We start from the raw sequence: 17,494 nt of genomic DNA, 5'->3' as shown, positions 1-17,494 counted from the left end.
CAGAACCCAGAATCAGGATGATAAATACATGTGGAGGGAAGGAAGCTTTTTACACTTCTGATGCCCAAGTCTGCAGTAGTGCCTCTTTTAAGAGTACCCAGGTTTTCCCTTCTCACAGCTTCCTCCTGTGCATCTTACCTGCTTGTCACCTTCACTGGACCCTAATCTCTCCAAGGGTGGGAAGCTAGTCTATTTTGCTCACTGTTAGTGCAGTGTCTGTACCTGTAAGTATTTGCTGAATGTTGACCGAGTTCTATTATAATAGCTTTAGAGCCATGTGTGTGAGAGTTAAATAAGAATTTCTTTTGTTGTTCTGGAAACTGCCTAAGCAGCATATATTACCATGTATAACATTGTTTCCATGGGAAAAAGAAGATAATTAATGGGCATCACCTATGTGCCTTGGCACCGTTTAAATATTTCATTTAATCCCCTCAATAACTTAGCAAAGTATGTGGTATTATCCTCACTTTTACCAGTGAAATACTTGAGATTTAAAAGTTATGTAACATGCCCCAGGCTGGTTAGATTCTTAGGCCACAGTTGCAATTTCTCTGACCCTAATTTATTTTTTTTGAAATGTGACATGCTTAAATTGGAAAAGAACCTTGTATCTAGTTAAAACACCAAATGTTGACTTATTTTAACATCGCCATGTGCTTAGAATTTAGAGCCAGTGTGCACTGAAATATCTTCTGGTTCATAAAGAGAAAATCATTCTTAAAATTATTTTGAAAGAAGGTAGATATTTATTAAAACTTAGCCCAATTGAATCTAATTCTGAGATGCAGACTTTGAAATCTACCCAGTAAGCAATAAGGAGCTACCAGAAATTTTAAAACAGAGTGTGATATAATAATTGGCATTTTCTGTAACTAAAGTTCAGGCAGCTGTGGGGAAGATGGGAAGAAGGAAAGGCTGGAGGCAGGAGAGCCAATTAGAAGGTTACCCACGGCAGTTTAGAGGGAAACTATGACCTGAGTTAAGATGAGCTTAAAGGAGGATGGAAGGATGGGGGATATTCAAGGTAGATTTGTGGCTTGTGGACTTGCTAACACTTTATTAAGTGCATGTGTGTGATGGATTGTGGCGGGGGTGGGGGGGGCATTGTGTAGAGGTAGCCTGGGGAGCAGTTAGGGTGAGGAAGGAGGAAGAGGCCCAGAAAGAACCTGATGTTTCTAACTTGGGCATCTGGTTGAATAGTGAGGTAATTAACCCATATGTGAAAAGCAAGAGGTAGAAGAGCAGGTTTAGGGAGGAAGAGAATAAATATAATTTTGAATGTGTTGGGACTTAGGTAGTAGTTGATGACCATGCATGAGGTTTCCTCAGGAAAACATGTGGTCAAGAAAGTGGGAGACTGACTAGGGAAGAGGAGCAGCAACAAAAGGAAGCTAGAAAGAAGAGGAACACACTAATGAAACCTAGAAGTGGCCGAGGGATGGAGAAGAAAGGCAAGAGGAACCAGAATAATGGGCGACTTGGAAGTTTGTTTCCTGAAAGCCAGAGGCGTTGGTAGTGCCCGATGGGATGAGGGCTGAAAATGGATTTGGTCGGTAAGAGATAAGCCTGGGAATGGGTTGAGTCAAGTGGTAGAGCTGGCAGAGCTGGCTTCTTTGGGGTGGATCATGGGGAAGGGGAGAAGGTAGACAGAGACTCATCTTCAGCGAAGGATGAGCTGCGCCATGATTTGAGGGCTACTTGCCATGGCTTCCCTTGTGGCTCAGCTGCTAAAGGGTCTGCCTGCAATGTAGGGAACCTGGGTTCAATCTCTGGGTTGGGAAGATCCCCTGGAGAAGGGAAAGGCTACCCACTCCAGTGTTCTGGCCTGGAGAATTCCATGGACTGTATAGTCCATGGGGTGGCAAAGTCGGACACGACTGAGCGACTTTCACTTTCAGTATGTTCTCATCCACTAAGACCCTGAAAAAAGACACAAAAGAAAGGAAAAAAAAAAAAAGACACAAAACAACCATGTAGCCAACATCAAAGATTGTCTGTTTCCTTTGTTATTTATGATTTTACAGCCTAAATCTACTTTTAGTGTATTTTCATTTTATCGACCGAAGTAGGCTCTCTTTTAAGTGAACAGGCTTATCTGATCAACAAAGTTTGAGAATGCCATCTGACTTGTTAGTATATAAGGATGACCCTGCTGTTCATTAATTTCCATCTGTGGTGATACTAGAATCCAATCCAGGAATCAAATCCAGGTCTCCCGTGTTACAGGTGGATTCTGTACCAGCTGAGCCTCGAGGGAAGCCCAAGAATAGTGGAGTAGGTAGCCTATCCCTTCTCCAGCAGATCTTCCCAACCCAGGAGTTGAACCAGGGTCTCCTGCATTGCAGGCGGATTCTTTACCAACTGAGGTGTCAGGGAAGCCCTATTAATTCATTAGACCTCATAAAAATCAGTCTGCCTATGGCTATGACAGATAATCATATTTTTGTTTGAAAATCTCAGCTGGAAGTCTGTATTTCTGGGCTTTGCTGGTGGCTCCTGCCAGTGCAAGAGACATGGGTTCGATCTCTGATCCAGGAAGATCCCACGTGTCCCAGAGCAACCAGTGCACCACAGCTGTGCTCTAGAGCTTGCAAACTGCAACTGCTGAGCCCACGTGACAAAACTAATGAAACCCGGGAACCCTAGAGCCCATGCTCCACAATAAGAGAAGCTCAAGCATCGCAACTGGAGAGTAGCCCCTGCTTGCAGCAACTAGAGAAAAGCCCACACAGCAATGAAGACCCAGCATAGGCAAAAATAAAAATAAATGAATAAAAAATTTTAGAGAACGTCAGATGACTAAGAGAGGTTGAGAAGAATGAGGAGAAATTAAAAAGTGTATATTTCTGTTTAAATTGAGGAAAGTTGTTTTTATTTTAGATGCTGGTATGTTGGTGATTGTACTCTATCTTTACCAGAATAGGCAACTGTCACCACTTGGCATAGTTCTTTACCAGTCATCAAGACTCTAGATTTCCCCCAATAATGTATATTCCTGGTTCCATCCAGTTCAAAAGAAAATTCCCATAACATCATCTTCGGAAACTTGGACCCTTTGTAAAATCCTCACATGGCATATTTCTCATGAGAAAAACCAGGAGGCACAAATCCTAAGTGAAATCAGAGTTGAATGGATTATGCTTGACTGTAATTATAGACATATGTTAGTTGCTCAGTCATGTCTGACTTTTTGCAACCCCATGGACTGTAACCCTCTAGGCCCCTCTGTCCATGGGATTTTTCCAGGCAAGAATATAGAGTAGGTAGCCATTCCTTTCTCCAGTGGATCTTCCTGACCCAAGGATCAAACCCAGGTCTCCCACATTGCAGGTGTATTCTTTACCATCTGGGCCACCAGGGAAAGCCATTTTACCTACAAAAAGTTTCAAGGATAATCTAATTCAAGAACCCAGGATTCCACACACATGCCACAGTGACTGTCCTTGGAGGAGGCCATGCAAGAGGGGTCTCTGGGGCCCTTTCCTTGAACCATGACCACCCACTTTAATCCTTTTGGTATAGGTTTTGAGAGGAAGATGGTCTGCATGGGAAAATAGGGTTTTGGAAACTGGAAGCTTAAAAATTAATGCCATTGTGAGAGGAAAGTCTCTGCCAGACTCAGTGAAATGCCTGAGGCTACCTGGCTGTTGATAGAAATAGACCTGTAATTGGCTCTGTCTCCTTTGTCTGTGTGCTTCCCCAGGACCCACGTAACAGGCTGCCAGACTGTGGCCACAATGAGGCTGACCTCCTCTGTTAACTGTTTCAGAGCGGTGGTCGTTTGCCCTTTTATTATGTTCAAGTAGAGATTTAGCTCCAGGTAAGAGCAGTCCTTTAGAAGACAATTCTTCTGGGCTAATACAATTGTGAGGCTCTTCCATCTATGGCTTAAGCTCATTCTCTTTTATCCTGTGTTTGGTGGAACAGGATACTGTTCACTTACTCTTGCCCACAAAGTATTCTTTATTGTAGTTTGGAACTGTTTATTAAAACTCTGTCCTGTCTCTTATTCGTCAAGATATAAAAAAACCTCAGTTAGTATCTTGGAATTTCTAATCCATTGTTTGTCTCTGTGGCCTTATATAGCAATAGATTCTGCACTCTAATTGGCTTTAGGTCGGAGTATGGAGGAGTGGAGTTGGATAAGAGTGGTGAAGATGACCACTTATTTTCATTGAGTCATCTCTAATTTAAGTGTGTGGTGGTTTTGGTTAAGGAGTAGAACTAACCAGTAATTTTTTTCTATTCATAGCAGAGTTTTATTATATTCCAGAGACTGGTATCCATCAGGCTGATCATTAATGAGTATTCTCACTACCTACATCTCGGTTCCCATATTTCAACTGCCTTATATGATGTCTGATGAAAAAAAAGTTTCTATATTCTTAGCTACACTGTTATTTTTTCTTAAAAAATTCTGTACCCACTCTTGAAGAGTCAGTAATTATTTCTTGAGACTTAGGACTATGCCTAATTCGTCTTTATTTCCTAAGTGTTTTAATCAGAATGGATGCATAATAAATGTATGTTGAACAAATGAGTAAGTGTATATTGTTATAGCACTTACTTATCATGTCCATATAATACAGTAAATTCTTGATCCTTTATTCAGTGCCTCTCTTGTCTTCCTTCTAATTCATATGTAATATCACAGTTTTTCTTAGAATATAGTCACTTGAATTTTAAACTTATTTTAAAGGTGCAAAAATCTGTGAATTGCCCACTGGTCCTAGGTCTGGGTTTAACTCCCAAATTAAAATTGAGAAGTTATAGGTTTTTCCTGGAAAATAAAGTGACTTTAAGAGGAATTTTTCTTTTTAAACAATTAAGTCTTAAGTTCTTGATAATTGTGAATCAAAGAGCTGGAAACACTGATCTGGACACAAAGGCTCAAATTTATGTCTGCTCTGTACCCCAAACAAAAAATATAAATTATGGAGATTAATTAAATTTTTCACAGACATAGTATACTGTAAAACTGAAAACATTTCTTTGGAAAATGGCTTAAAGTCCATGAAACTGAGAATTTGTTGCTGTGGACTGTAGTGGAGATGGGAATAAAGGTCTACTAGCTGTCCAAGAGGCTCTTGTGCTTATGGGCTGCTGTTACTTCAAGGAGGTTGTGGCCTGGAGCTCATGGTGTCTCAGGGGCCCTCTTGGCATCTTACTAGTGGTTCCTCGGGATTGACCTACTTCTGCATTTTGCAGCATAAGTAGCTTTTACCACTATATCTTCATAAGCAGTAGGAGAAGCAAAAATGTCTTGGCAGACATAGAGATGCCCATTAGGGAATGGTACCACTCCTAGAAAAGTGATTCTGGTTGTTGAATTTGTGCCTACAAACCCCTCAAAATTATTCAGCTAAATATGTTAAACACTGGAGGTAGTTTATTTAAAGTATGGTGGAATTTTAAAAATAAGTGATTTAAATCTTTTTTGTGTTTTCAAAGTGGCATTTTGTTGCCATATATTTGAGGTAGAATGGGTAAATTTTGAAAGAACAGCATGTTAATTTGATACATTTATATATTGTAATGTGATTGCCTTTGTAGTGATAATTAACATCTCTCACATTACATAATTATCTTTTCTTTTTATGGTTGGAAATTCTACTCTCTTAGCAAGTTTGATTATAATAAGATATTATTTATAGTCACAATATTGTGTATTAGATCTCTAGGGCTCATTTTACTATTCATTACAAGTTTGTACCTTAAAGACCATCTGTTCTTTCCTCTCACCCCCATCCCCTTGTAACCACCACTTTACTCCCTGTTTTATGAGTTTGGCTTTGAGATTCGACATATAAGTGATATTATTATATGTACTTGTCTTCCTTTGTCTTGGAGAAGGCAATGGCAACCCACTCCAGTGCTCTTGCCTGAAAAATCCCATGGACGGAGGAGCCTGGTGGGCTGCAGTCCATGGGGTCGCAAAGAGTCGGACACGACTGAGTGACTTCACTTTCACTTTCACTTTTCCTTTGTCTGACTTACCTCACTTTAGCATAGTGTCCTCAAGTTTCTTCCATATTGTTCCAGACGGCAGGATATCCTTTTCCTCATGGCTGAATAATATTCCATTTTGTGTATATATATGTGTGTGTGTGTGTGTATAGTGTATATATATGTATATGTATATATATGCCATATCTTCTCAGTCAGCTCCATTCCTGGGTAACAAGAAATGGTCTATAACTGAGGCTTGAGCGTATGATGAGCAAAAGCCTAAGCTTTATCAGTATAAATCAACTGATTTATAGTATTCATGCAAAGAACAATAGCCATAGTTATAAAGATTTCCCTTATTTTAGCAGAAAATAATAAACTGAGAAATATTTACATAAATGAAAGTTTTACCAAACCCAGGGAGGAGAAGAATGGTGTTTCTGGTTTATCATGAAATAATTCCAGTGTGCCCTGCACGTAGCCTCCCTTCTTTGGCAGATAGACTTTCCTCCATGTGGGTGCCAGGGACACTTGATCCCACCGTTTCATGTTTGTTTTCAGGATCAGTTCAGTGATATGAGAATCAGCATAAACCAGACGCCTGGGAGCAGTCTTGACTTTGGGTTTACAGTAAAATGGGCTTTTTCCAGGATCTTCGTAGCATCAGTTGAAGCAGGTAAATCATAGATTGTGCTCTACTGTAGTTTTTTCTTGTTTGTTGTCCTTTGCTGTTCAATGTCCCCCTCCCACCCCCTCCCCCTGCCCAGAAATTTGCTTATTTGGTAGAGGAAGAGAAAACACATGTAAAAAATGCAGCAGTAAAGTGATATGTCTTCTTCCTGGAGACTAATGGAGTTATGAATTACATATTGTTTGATCTTGCCTAGTTAATTTTAGTTTTGAAGAGCCATAATTTTGTGAGTGTTACAGAATTCATTTATCAACATTTTAGACTTAATATTTGGAAATACTAGCAAATTACTAAACTGAAGATCCAGAAAGAACTGTCCTTGTGTTTGTGGTGGATACATAGGTACTATATATCATCAGTATTTTCTGAACATCTAATGGATCTATTGCCCATGGACCCCGGAGGATGCTTCAGGACTTTTACAAAAAGGATTGCCCCTCCTCCACCCAGGATTATTCCAAATTAGACCCAGGAACTCTTAGCAAAATATTACAAGACCTGAAATTAAATGAAAGCTATTGTATATACGAGGAGTTCCTCATTTGCATGTTTTAGCTATATAAAAATGAATACTCACTCTGGTTATTTCTTTGAGACTTCAAGCCTGATTTAATTAGATAATGATAGGTAGTAATGTTAAGCCATTTTAAGTGACCTTTTTTTTTTTCTCTCCATTCCAGAGCGCATCTGGCTTTGGAAGCTCAGTTAAAGTACAATATATACTTTACGTTTTTAATTTAAACATACTTAAAATTTTTCTTCTTAGGTTAATAAAGCAATTTTATTGAACAGATGGCTTTATCATTTCTCCTTTAAATGCTAAGAAAGATACATATCATAGAATAAAAAAAATACCTTTGGTTGCCTTGTAATTTTGTAGCTACTCAGATATTTGATAACTAAGAAATTCTGTGACTCTTCTGCAACTGAAAAGATATGAGAAATGCTTAGATGATGTTAAGAAGTCATTAATTTCCTTAATTTAAATGAGCAGTGACTAATAGAACATGTTTTTATTTTTCATTGGTGGTTTCATTTATTTTGCTTTATTTAGGTAGCCCAGCAGAATTTTCTCAGCTGCAGGTAGATGATGAAATTATTGCTATCAACAACACCAGGTTTTCATATAAGGACACAAAAGAGTGGGAGGAAACCATGGCTAAGGCCCAGGAAACTGGGAGCCTAGTTATGGATATCAGGCGCTATGGAAAGTCTGGTGAGTTGGTTATCCCACTGCATTTGACTTTCTAAACTGGGAGCTGGTCTTTGGCAAGTGGTTATAACAGCTTGCTTCAATAACATTTTTTTCTCTCTCCATTTCACTTTTTTGTTTTTTGGCTGAAAGTTGTTTGTGGTTATGTTGAAACATCTTGAATGATATTTCTTTGGATGTTCTGTCTGAAAACTTTTCACTAGCAAATTTACTGAATTCTACACTATTTGTTGATTGATTGATGTGCTGAACTGGCTTTGAATGCAGATAGCAACTGAAGGCTCTTGTAATTGTGTCTGCATTTGGGAGTTATATGCTGATGTTGAATATTAAGAATTACACCATGGTTTCACTTCCTCTACAGCATCCTGACTGTAACTGGTATAAGAAAGAATACAGTAGGTCAGTATCCCAGGTGTTGACTCTCAAGGAACTTTCCATGTCCATTTATCATTGTGTTTCTTAATTGTCGAGGTTAGATGGGGAAGGGCATTAAGCTTTCCCAGACCTACCAACTTAGGATATCAAAATATAGTATCCAGTCCTGGTTTACAGAAAGATTCAGCAAATTTGCCAGTCTTTTCATTATTAACATGCTCTAACCCTCTGGTTTTGGAAGGCTATCTGTTGGTAAAAGGCCTGAACTCTTCATTTCTTTCACACACTGTCTGATTTATTTGTCGTGTGTGTGTGTCTGGTTTATGTGTACATTTCAGTAACTTTGTTCTCTCCACTTCTACATCTATGTGTACTCATTTCTTGATCTTCATGTGACAATCAGATTGGGGCAAAGACCAGACTTCCCTGCCATTTACACGGCATAAAACCCTCAATCTCACCAGTATGGCTACCAAAATTATAGGTTCACCTGAAACAAAGTGGATTGATGCCACTTCTGGAATTTACAGCTCAGAGAAAGCTTCAAATCTGTCAGTAACAACCGATTTCTCGGAAAGCCTTCAGAGTTCTGTAAGTATTTTGAGAAGTGTTAGTAATGGGTAGAGCAAAGCAACTATAGGAAGTGTGTTGGAGGTGGGGGGAAGAATGTACTTTCTTTGAACAATTTTGATGTTACTTTAAAAGCATAGATAATTAATAAGGTAATTTATAGTAATGAGAGTAAAATATATCTTTGAAAATCATAAGGCATTGCTCATGAATAATTATGAGTAATAGTGAGTTATATAATGAAAATAATCTAAAGATCCCATAGTGGTCTTTTGTAGGTGTTTCTTACCAACCGTTCATCATTATACCCATCTCTCAGATCGTTGTGAATGTGAAGAAGTTAATTATGTAGAATTATATGCTATAACTTTTCTATGCTTTCCTTAGTCTTTACTGGTAAAATAAGTATAGTAATTGTGTGCAGTTTAAAAACCTCATGAAACAGTTTTAGTTCTTGTGTGGGTGAATTTTATGGGTAGAATTACATATGTAGTTAAGAGATGTGCAGTTACATTAATTGATTAAAAGTAATTAGAAAGTAAGCACTTTTCTAAGTATCAAAGTAATAATTAAATTTACATTTTCAAATAAATGTGTTTATATTGACTCCCTAGATATAATTGTTGTTATCCCAAGATGCTTCCTTTTGCCTAATAAGGAGATTCTGCAACCTTGTATAAGAAAGGTTTAAATGTTAGAGGGTTCTATATAACTGTGTTGCTTACTCACAAACATAAAGCAAATGGACAAATGGTTATTTAGCCCATCGTGTTTCTTGGAAAATTAATGACTCGTTGAACTTAAAGCCATTCATGCTTGCAGTTAGTCAGTAATTTTCCACAGCTCCTAAAAAACAGTGAAAAAATTACATTTCTATTATATGTAAAAGGCTATAAGGAATATATTAATATCCTGAAAAGCTCATCCTGTTAGCAGATATGTTTACTGATGAGAAATGGATTATTTAAGCCCAGTGTCCAACTGGAGAGAATGTTAACTGCCATTTTTATCCTTTCTAGAATACTGAATCAAAAGAAATCAATGGAATTCGTGATGAAAGCAATACTTTTGAATCAAAAGGTAAACATTGCCTCTATAGCTTACATTTAAAATATAGGAAAAGTCACTGCACTCAAGTTCTGCTATTATAAAAATTAATATCTGTGAGTGAAAGCAAAACTGATCCAGTGCAAGTTGAAACTCAAAGGTTAGCACACAGATCCAATTGCAGCCAGGTGGAAAGGCGTTCAGTTCCAATGTTGAATAGTCCAGGAACTGCAAACAAAGCTTTGGCAGCCTCTGCAGGAGCCCTGAGCACCTATGTGTCTAATTCAAATAAGAAAGACTGGTTTTCTGGAGGCCATCAGCCTTCTTGCTATGGTGTGCTGGCAAGGGGAATCTTAGTTAAATATGAAACAATGTGTGAGGTTTCCTTTTTCCCTTAATTGTTGTCAAAGGGTCAAGCTTGGAAGCACCTAGTAATAGGGAACTGCTAGTGGCAATAACGATTGTTAGGAAAAAAAATGCCCATTTGTAATGAAAAGCAGACATAGAGCATCTGGGGAAACTTTGTAGTATGGAGTTACCACTCCTTGCCTTCTCCTGTCCATCTACAAATAACTGAGCTACCACATTCTGTGTGCTGTGGCTTAGGCGGACAAAGTGAATAAGAAAGATCTGGTCCATATGGGCAGGGAGAAACCCAAAGAAGTTGAAGCTTCTCTTAGCAGGAAACTAGACTGCCAGGCACAGGGCTGGGTTTTCTCAGTGGTTTGGTGATTTTGAGTCTGCATTTGTCAATTCATAATATCTGATGTCAAAGTCAAACCAAGTTTATAAATTTCCCTTCTTTTATTGATTATTTATTTTTGTATTTAATTTATGATAGCTGGAAGTGACTCCGTTTGCTTTTTTCCTTTTTAAAGTTAATGGCTATAACATCTTGGAAACTAGAGCAAAATAGTTAGTGTCTGTTGTTCAGTTGTGTCCGACTCTTTACCACCCCATGGACTTAGCCCACCAGGCTTCTCTGTCCGTAGAACTCTCCTGGCAAGAATACTGGAGTGGGTTTCTAGTCCCTTCTCCAGGAGATCTTCTTGACCCAGGTCTCCCGCTCTGCAGGCAGATTCTTTACCTTCTGAGCTACCAGGGAAGCCTAGTTAAGAAGAATGTTTTAATTGTAGCTTTTTAAAAAATTGTTCTCTGGATATTTTTTATTTTCTTGTTCTCCCCATTTTTTTAGTTCCTTTTCTAAAACTTCTATGTATTATGAAACTCTTAGTTACAAGCAATTCTCCTTGTACTTGAGAATTTGAATTGACTAGCCTAAGCAAAAAATTTTAATTTCTATTTCCCTAAAGCTGTATGATCTGGCGTGGAAGATAGTACTTCAGCTTCTATGAAACTGTGATGCTAGCTGCTAAAATTTATTAATCAAAATATTAGTTCCTGTTACTAATTTGAACGTAGTTATAGACTACTAAAACTATGTGTGTCTTTGTGCATTGAGATAACCCCTATCTTCTATGGCTATCAGTTTTGTCACTTGAAAAATAATATTGCTACAGATTGGAAAAATGTATCAAGTATCATTTAGTTTTCCAGTGGTGAGAGATTAAAATGAATGACATGATATTGATATACTTTTTTGTTTTTTGTATTTTTCAACTAGCCTCTGAACCTATTTCTTTGAAAAACTTAAAAAGGCGATCACAGTTTTTTGAACAAGGTAAACTGCCAAGCTAACAATTCATGTACTTTCATGGAATTGTTCCCACTCTCCACTCTCTCCTGATAGTCTGTGGTGCTCGGCACTGAGCCTCTTCAATGCGGCCATCATTATGACCAAGCAACATAACCCATTTCCATTCTTTCCCTAGGGTCATCAGGCTTTTCTTACAGTTCATGGGTCTACCTCTGTGGTAATGGGTCTTTGCGTGTCCTTTGTATACCTCTGAAGTTTGTTTTTTTTTTTTTGTAATAAAAAAAAAGCTGAGATGCTGTTTAAACACACACTTCTTGCCACTGGGTGACAGTGAGAAATGAGAAATTTCATGTATGTCTTACTGCTTCCTGTGAATTGTGTACTATTAGATTACACCAACATGCAATTGGCCAACTCCTAAAACATCAAATTTTGGGTTATGGAAAATGCTGTGAATAAAGAGCAGAATCACTGAGTGCTATTAGGATGATGACTTTGGAGTGTTACTAGGACTGCTATGTTGACTTTGAAGTAAGTTAAAAGTAAATTTTGGACACACCTGTCAGCAAGTGTGGTTTGACAGTCCCTCTGTTGGTGTAGTCGGGCAGTGCTGCTCACAGGGTGCTTGCATGTGGCTTTTCCTCCCATTCACGTTTGTCTCATGCTCTGTCTCATGGATGCAGTTTGAACGCTGTGTTTTGCAATCAAGAACCTAAAAGTAATATCCAACATTTGAGATGCAATGGCACAGTCAATAGGGAGTGTGCTGTTGGTGTCTAAAATGTCACTGTTTCTTACTTTTAAGGTTATCCATAATATTTACAAACTTGCCTTATAACATGATGCTTACTGGATCTGTGTATTTTGTGTTAATCTCCTCCTAGGCACTTTTGATGAATTAAGATTCATCAAAGAATCTCTTCAACCATAAATAGAACTAGCTTACCAGCTATGCACGTGCAAGGGTTTATTTGTGTCAGTAGCCTTAGTGGGTTTGACATTTTTTGTTCAACTCCGATTTTTCTGTGGTAATTTAATTGAAACCATGTGATACTCCTAGTTCAAATTGGCTAAAATAAAGCAATTCCTTTTCTTTCTCCATTGTAATTTTCACTCACTTTTCCTCAACAGACTATTTTAGGGAAGAATATTTTCCTAAATCTCAAAAGCAGTTTTCTGAAAAATTTCATTGTGTAAGTGAATAATTTGACAGCTGAGGTTTCAGGAAAAATGAAAAAATACAGTATGAGAATGTATTTTATGAAATTGGCTTACATGTTTATAATCATTGTACCATATTCAGGCAAACACAGTTATGTAGGCCCCCTAAGAATAAAAAGAATGACCTTCTGCCCATGAGTTTACACATGAAGTCTGAATCTTTGTGTTTCAAATAATAGGCAAGCAAAGGGAAATATTTCATGAACATGCTTGTTGGTGACTTATTTCAGAAAAGTAGCTCATTGGCAGTAAACCCTGAAAAATGTGACTTACACCTGTCACAGTGTAATTGAATAGCAACGAGTAAAAAAATTGGGTTGTATAGATGTTGTAATATTTGAAATTCAATTTTTTCTATTAGGCTATGAGAATATTATTCACCCTGTTAATAAAAGAACCCTGAAACTCCTTAGAAATATACCTGTATCTCTGCCCTAGCACCTCGAGCTGGGCTATAACTTGGGCATTCACTGTTGATCTTTTTCACTGGCTTTGAATTCTGAAGATAAGTGACAAGCAGATGCAACTAAAGAGAGAAACTTACTGTTGTTTGAAAACAACTGATGTCACTTAGTATACTGGCATAGAACCAGCTTAGTGATACAACTTTCTGAAGGGAATTATTTCATGGAAATGAAGACTTACATTGTTTTTTTATTCTTTCCTTGCCCACATGCTGTAACATAGGAAGCTCCGATTCTGTGGTTCCTGATGTAAGTAGTCTTCGTTTGGTTTTGGAATAAACTAGGAGGCTTGGGTGGGGCTGAATTAGTGCATGGTAGCATCACTTATTGTTACTTTAAGCTGAGTGAGAGTTTATCCAGGAATGACCTTTCCAAATATGAAGAGACCCTTTTTTTAATTGAAGTATAGTTGACTTAGAATATTGTGTTCATTTCCAGTGTACAGCAGAGTGATTCAGTTATATGTACATATGCTCTTTTTTATATTTTGTCCATTATGATTTATTACAGGATATTGAATGTGGTTCTCTGTGCTATACAATGAGACCTTGTCATTTATCCATTCTATATAAAACACTGCGCATCTTCTAATCCCAAACTCTGAATCCAGTCCTCACCCATTCCCCCGTCCCCCTCCCTGTTGCCAGCCAGGAGTCTGTTGTCTATGTTTGTGAATCTCTTTCTGTTTCTTAGGTGAGTTCCATTTGTGTTAAGAGACCTACTTTGAAATATAAAGCCCATTCTCCTTTGGTACAGCGTAGGCCAAGGGTGATCTGAATAATTCATGTATGCAAAAGTACTTCAGTAGATGACTTCATGAAGTAACGTGTTCTTCTTGGTTTGCACCTCTTCTCTTTCGACCTGGCAGCTTCCAGTCCCAACCATCAGTGCCCCAAGTCGCTGGGCCTGGGATCCGGAGGAGGAGCGGAAGCGGCAGGAGAGATGGCAGAAGGAGCAGGACCGGCTGCTGCAGGTAGAGCAGAGCAGAGGGGATCCACAGGAGCTACATTTGCTCTAAGAGCTCCTCCTGCTCAATGTCAACTGGTATTAAGAAGCAACTTCAAAAATGAAAAGCCAATAACCACATAATTAACAAATCTTTTGATATGTAGCATGTTTTATGTGAAATACTTTTCCTTTTTGAAAATTTCTGGAGTCATCCATTTTAAATTATTTATTAGTCCCTGGGTATACTTTTAGCCACCTTCATGGATCATAGCCTTGTCGTGCCCCGAAAGGGCTTGCATAACTCAATGAAGCAATGAGCCATGCTGCGTCGGGCCACCCAAGGCGGATGGGTCACAGTGAAGAGTTCTGACAAAATCTGGTCCACTGGAGGAGAAAATGGCAACCCACTCCACTGTTCTTGCCTGGAGAATGCCATGGACAGTATGAAAAGGCAAAAAGATATGATGCCAGAAGATGAGCCCCCCAGATTGGAAGGTGTTCAATATGCTACTGGGGAAGAGCTGAGGACAATTACTAATAGCTCTGGAAAGAATGACGCGGCTGGGCCAAAGTGGAAGCAGTGCTCAGTTGTGGATATGTTTGGTGGTGAAAGTGAAGTCCAATGCTGTAAAGAACAATATTGCAAAAAAAAAAACAATATTGCATAGGAACCTGGAAGGTTAGATTCATGAATCAAATTAAGTTGGATGTGGTCAAGTAAGAGACAGCAAGAGTGAACTTGAACATCTTAAGAGTCAGCAAACTAAAATGGATGGGAATGGGTGAATTTAATTCAGATGAGCATTATATGTACTACTGTGGGCAAGAATCCCTTAGAAGAAATGGAGTAGCTCTCATATTCAACAAAAGAGTCTGAAATGCAGTGCTTGGAGGCAACCTCAAAAATGACAGAATGATCTTGATTCGTCTCTAAGGCACACCATTCAACATTATAATATTCCAAGTCTGTGCCCCAACCATTGAGGCCAAAGAAGCTGAAGTTGACCATTTCTATGAAGACCTACAAGACCTTTTAGAACTAACACAAAAAACAGATGTCCTTTTCATCATAGGGGGTTATAATGCAAAAGTAGGAAGTCAAGAGATACCTGGAGTAACAGACATGTTTAGAGTATAAAATGAAGCAGGGCAAAGGATTACAGAGTTTTGCCAAGAGGACACACTGGTCATAGCAAATACCCTCTTCCAACAAACCAAGAGATGACTCTACACATGGACGTCACCAGTTGGTTAATACTGAAATCAGATTGATTGTATTCTTTGCAGCCAAAGATGGAGAAGCTCTATACAGTCAGCAAAAACAAGACCAGGAGCTGAGTGTGGCTGACAGATCATGAGCTCTTTATTGCAAAATTCAGACTTAAATTGAAGAAAGTAGGGAAAACCACTGGGCCATTCAGGTATGACCTAAATCAAATCCCTTAAGATGATATAGTGGAGGTGACAAATAGATTCAAGGGATTAGATCTGAAAGAGTGTCTGAAGAACTATGAACAGAGGTTCATAACATTGTGGAGGAGGCAGTGACCAAAACCATCCCAAAGGAAAAGAAATGTAAGAAGGCAAACACGTTGTCTGAGGAGACTTCACAAATAGCTGAGAAAAGAAGAGAAGTGAAAGGCAAGGGAAAAAGGGAAAGATACATCCAACTGAATGTAGAGTTCCGGAGAATAGCAGAGAGAGATAAGAAGGCCTTCATTAGTGAACAATGCAGAGAAATAGAGGAAACAATAGGATGGGAAAGACTAGAGATCTTTTCAAGAAAATTGAAGATACCAAGGGAACATTTCATGCAAAGATGGGCACATTAAAGGACAGAAACGGTATGGACCTAACAGAAGCAGAACAGAACTATACAAAAAAGATCTTAATGACCCAGATGACCATGATGGTGTGGTTACTCACCTAGAGCCAGACATTCTAGAGTGTGAAGTTAGGTGGATCTTAGGAAGCATTACTACAAGCAAAGCTAGTGGAGGTTACAGAATTCCAGCTGAGCTGTTTCAAATCCTAAAAGATGATGCTGTAAAAGTGCTGCACTCAGTATGTCAGCAAATTTGGAAAATTCAGCAGCACCACAGGACTGGAAAAGATCAGTCTTCATTCCAATCTCAAATAGGGACAAAACTACTGTACAGTTGTGCTTATTTGACATTCTAGCAAGGTTATGCTCAAAATCCGTCAAGATAGGCTTCAGCAGTACGTGAACCAAGAACTTCCAAATGTACAAGCTCAGTTTCGAAGAGGCAGAGGAACTGGAGATCAAATTGCCAACATTTGTTGGATCATGGAGAAAGCAAGGGAGTCCCAGAAAAACATCTACTGCTTCATCGACTACACGAAAGCCTTTGACTACATGGATCACAACAAATGTGGAAAATTCTTATAAAGAGATGGGAATACCAAACCACCATACCTGTCTCCTGAGAAACCTGTATGCAGACCAAGAAGCAACATTTAGAACCGTACATGGAACAACGGACTGGTTCAAAATTGGGAAAGGAGTACAAAAAGGCTATATATTGTCACCCTTCTTATTTCACTTATATGTAGAGTATATCATGTGAAATGCTGGGCTGGATAAATCACAAGTTGTAATCAAGGTTGCTGGGAGAAATATCTGTAACCTCAGATATGCAGATGATACTACTCTATTGGCAGAAAGTGAAAAGGAACAAAAAAGCCTCTTGATGAAAGTGAAAGAGGACAGTGAAAAAGCTGGCTTGAAACTCAGCATTTAAAAAACTAAGATCATGGCATCCAGTTCCATCGCTTCATGGCAAATAGAAAGGGAAAAAGTGGAAGCAGTGACTTCCCTTGCAGGGGTCTTTCCTTATAGCTCAGTCAGTAAGGAGTCTGCCTGCAGTGCAGGAGGCCCAGGTTCAATTTCTGGGTCAGGAAGATCCCCTGGAGAAGGAAATGGCAACCCACTCCAGTATTCTTGCCAGAACTCGCATGGAGAGAAGAGCCTGGCAGGCTACAGCCCATGGAGTCTCTAGAGTTGGACGGACACGAGTTAGCGACTAAACCACCACCACCACCAGAGACAGGCTTTATTTTCTTGGGCTCCAAAATCACTGTGGATGGTGACTGCAGTCATGAAATTAAAAGATGCTTGCTCCTTGGAAGGAAGGCTATGACAAACCTCGGCAGTATATTAAAAAGCAGAGACATCACTTTGCTGACAAAGGTCCGTATAGTCAAAGCTATGGTTTTTCCAATAGTCATGTATGGATGTGAGAGTTGGAACATTAAGAAGGCTGAGCATCGAAGAATTGGTGCTTTGAATTATGGTGATGCAGAAGACTCTTCAGAAACTTTTGTACTGCAAG

At 38.8% G+C, this 17,494-nt stretch overlaps 1 protein-coding gene across 1 annotated transcript in view; it reads left to right on the top strand.

Annotated features, from left to right (window-relative positions):
* LMO7 (LIM domain 7) overlaps window positions 1-17,494 on the top strand; it is a 212,206-nt gene that overhangs the window by 180,928 nt on the left and 13,784 nt on the right. The window contains 7 exon segments of the mRNA XM_043478032.1: window positions 6,514-6,628; window positions 7,698-7,859; window positions 8,719-8,825; window positions 9,824-9,884; window positions 11,476-11,532; window positions 13,417-13,442; window positions 14,062-14,166. Coding sequence (XP_043333967.1) covers window positions 6,514-6,628; window positions 7,698-7,859; window positions 8,719-8,825; window positions 9,824-9,884; window positions 11,476-11,532; window positions 13,417-13,442; window positions 14,062-14,166 — 633 coding nt within the window.

The sequence above is a fragment of the Cervus canadensis genome, chromosome 9 (genome assembly GCF_019320065.1).
Source record: "Cervus canadensis isolate Bull #8, Minnesota chromosome 9, ASM1932006v1, whole genome shotgun sequence".
In the NCBI taxonomy this organism is placed as follows: Eukaryota; Metazoa; Chordata; class Mammalia; order Artiodactyla; family Cervidae; genus Cervus; species Cervus canadensis.
This window is presented reverse-complemented; position numbering and strand designations above follow the sequence as displayed.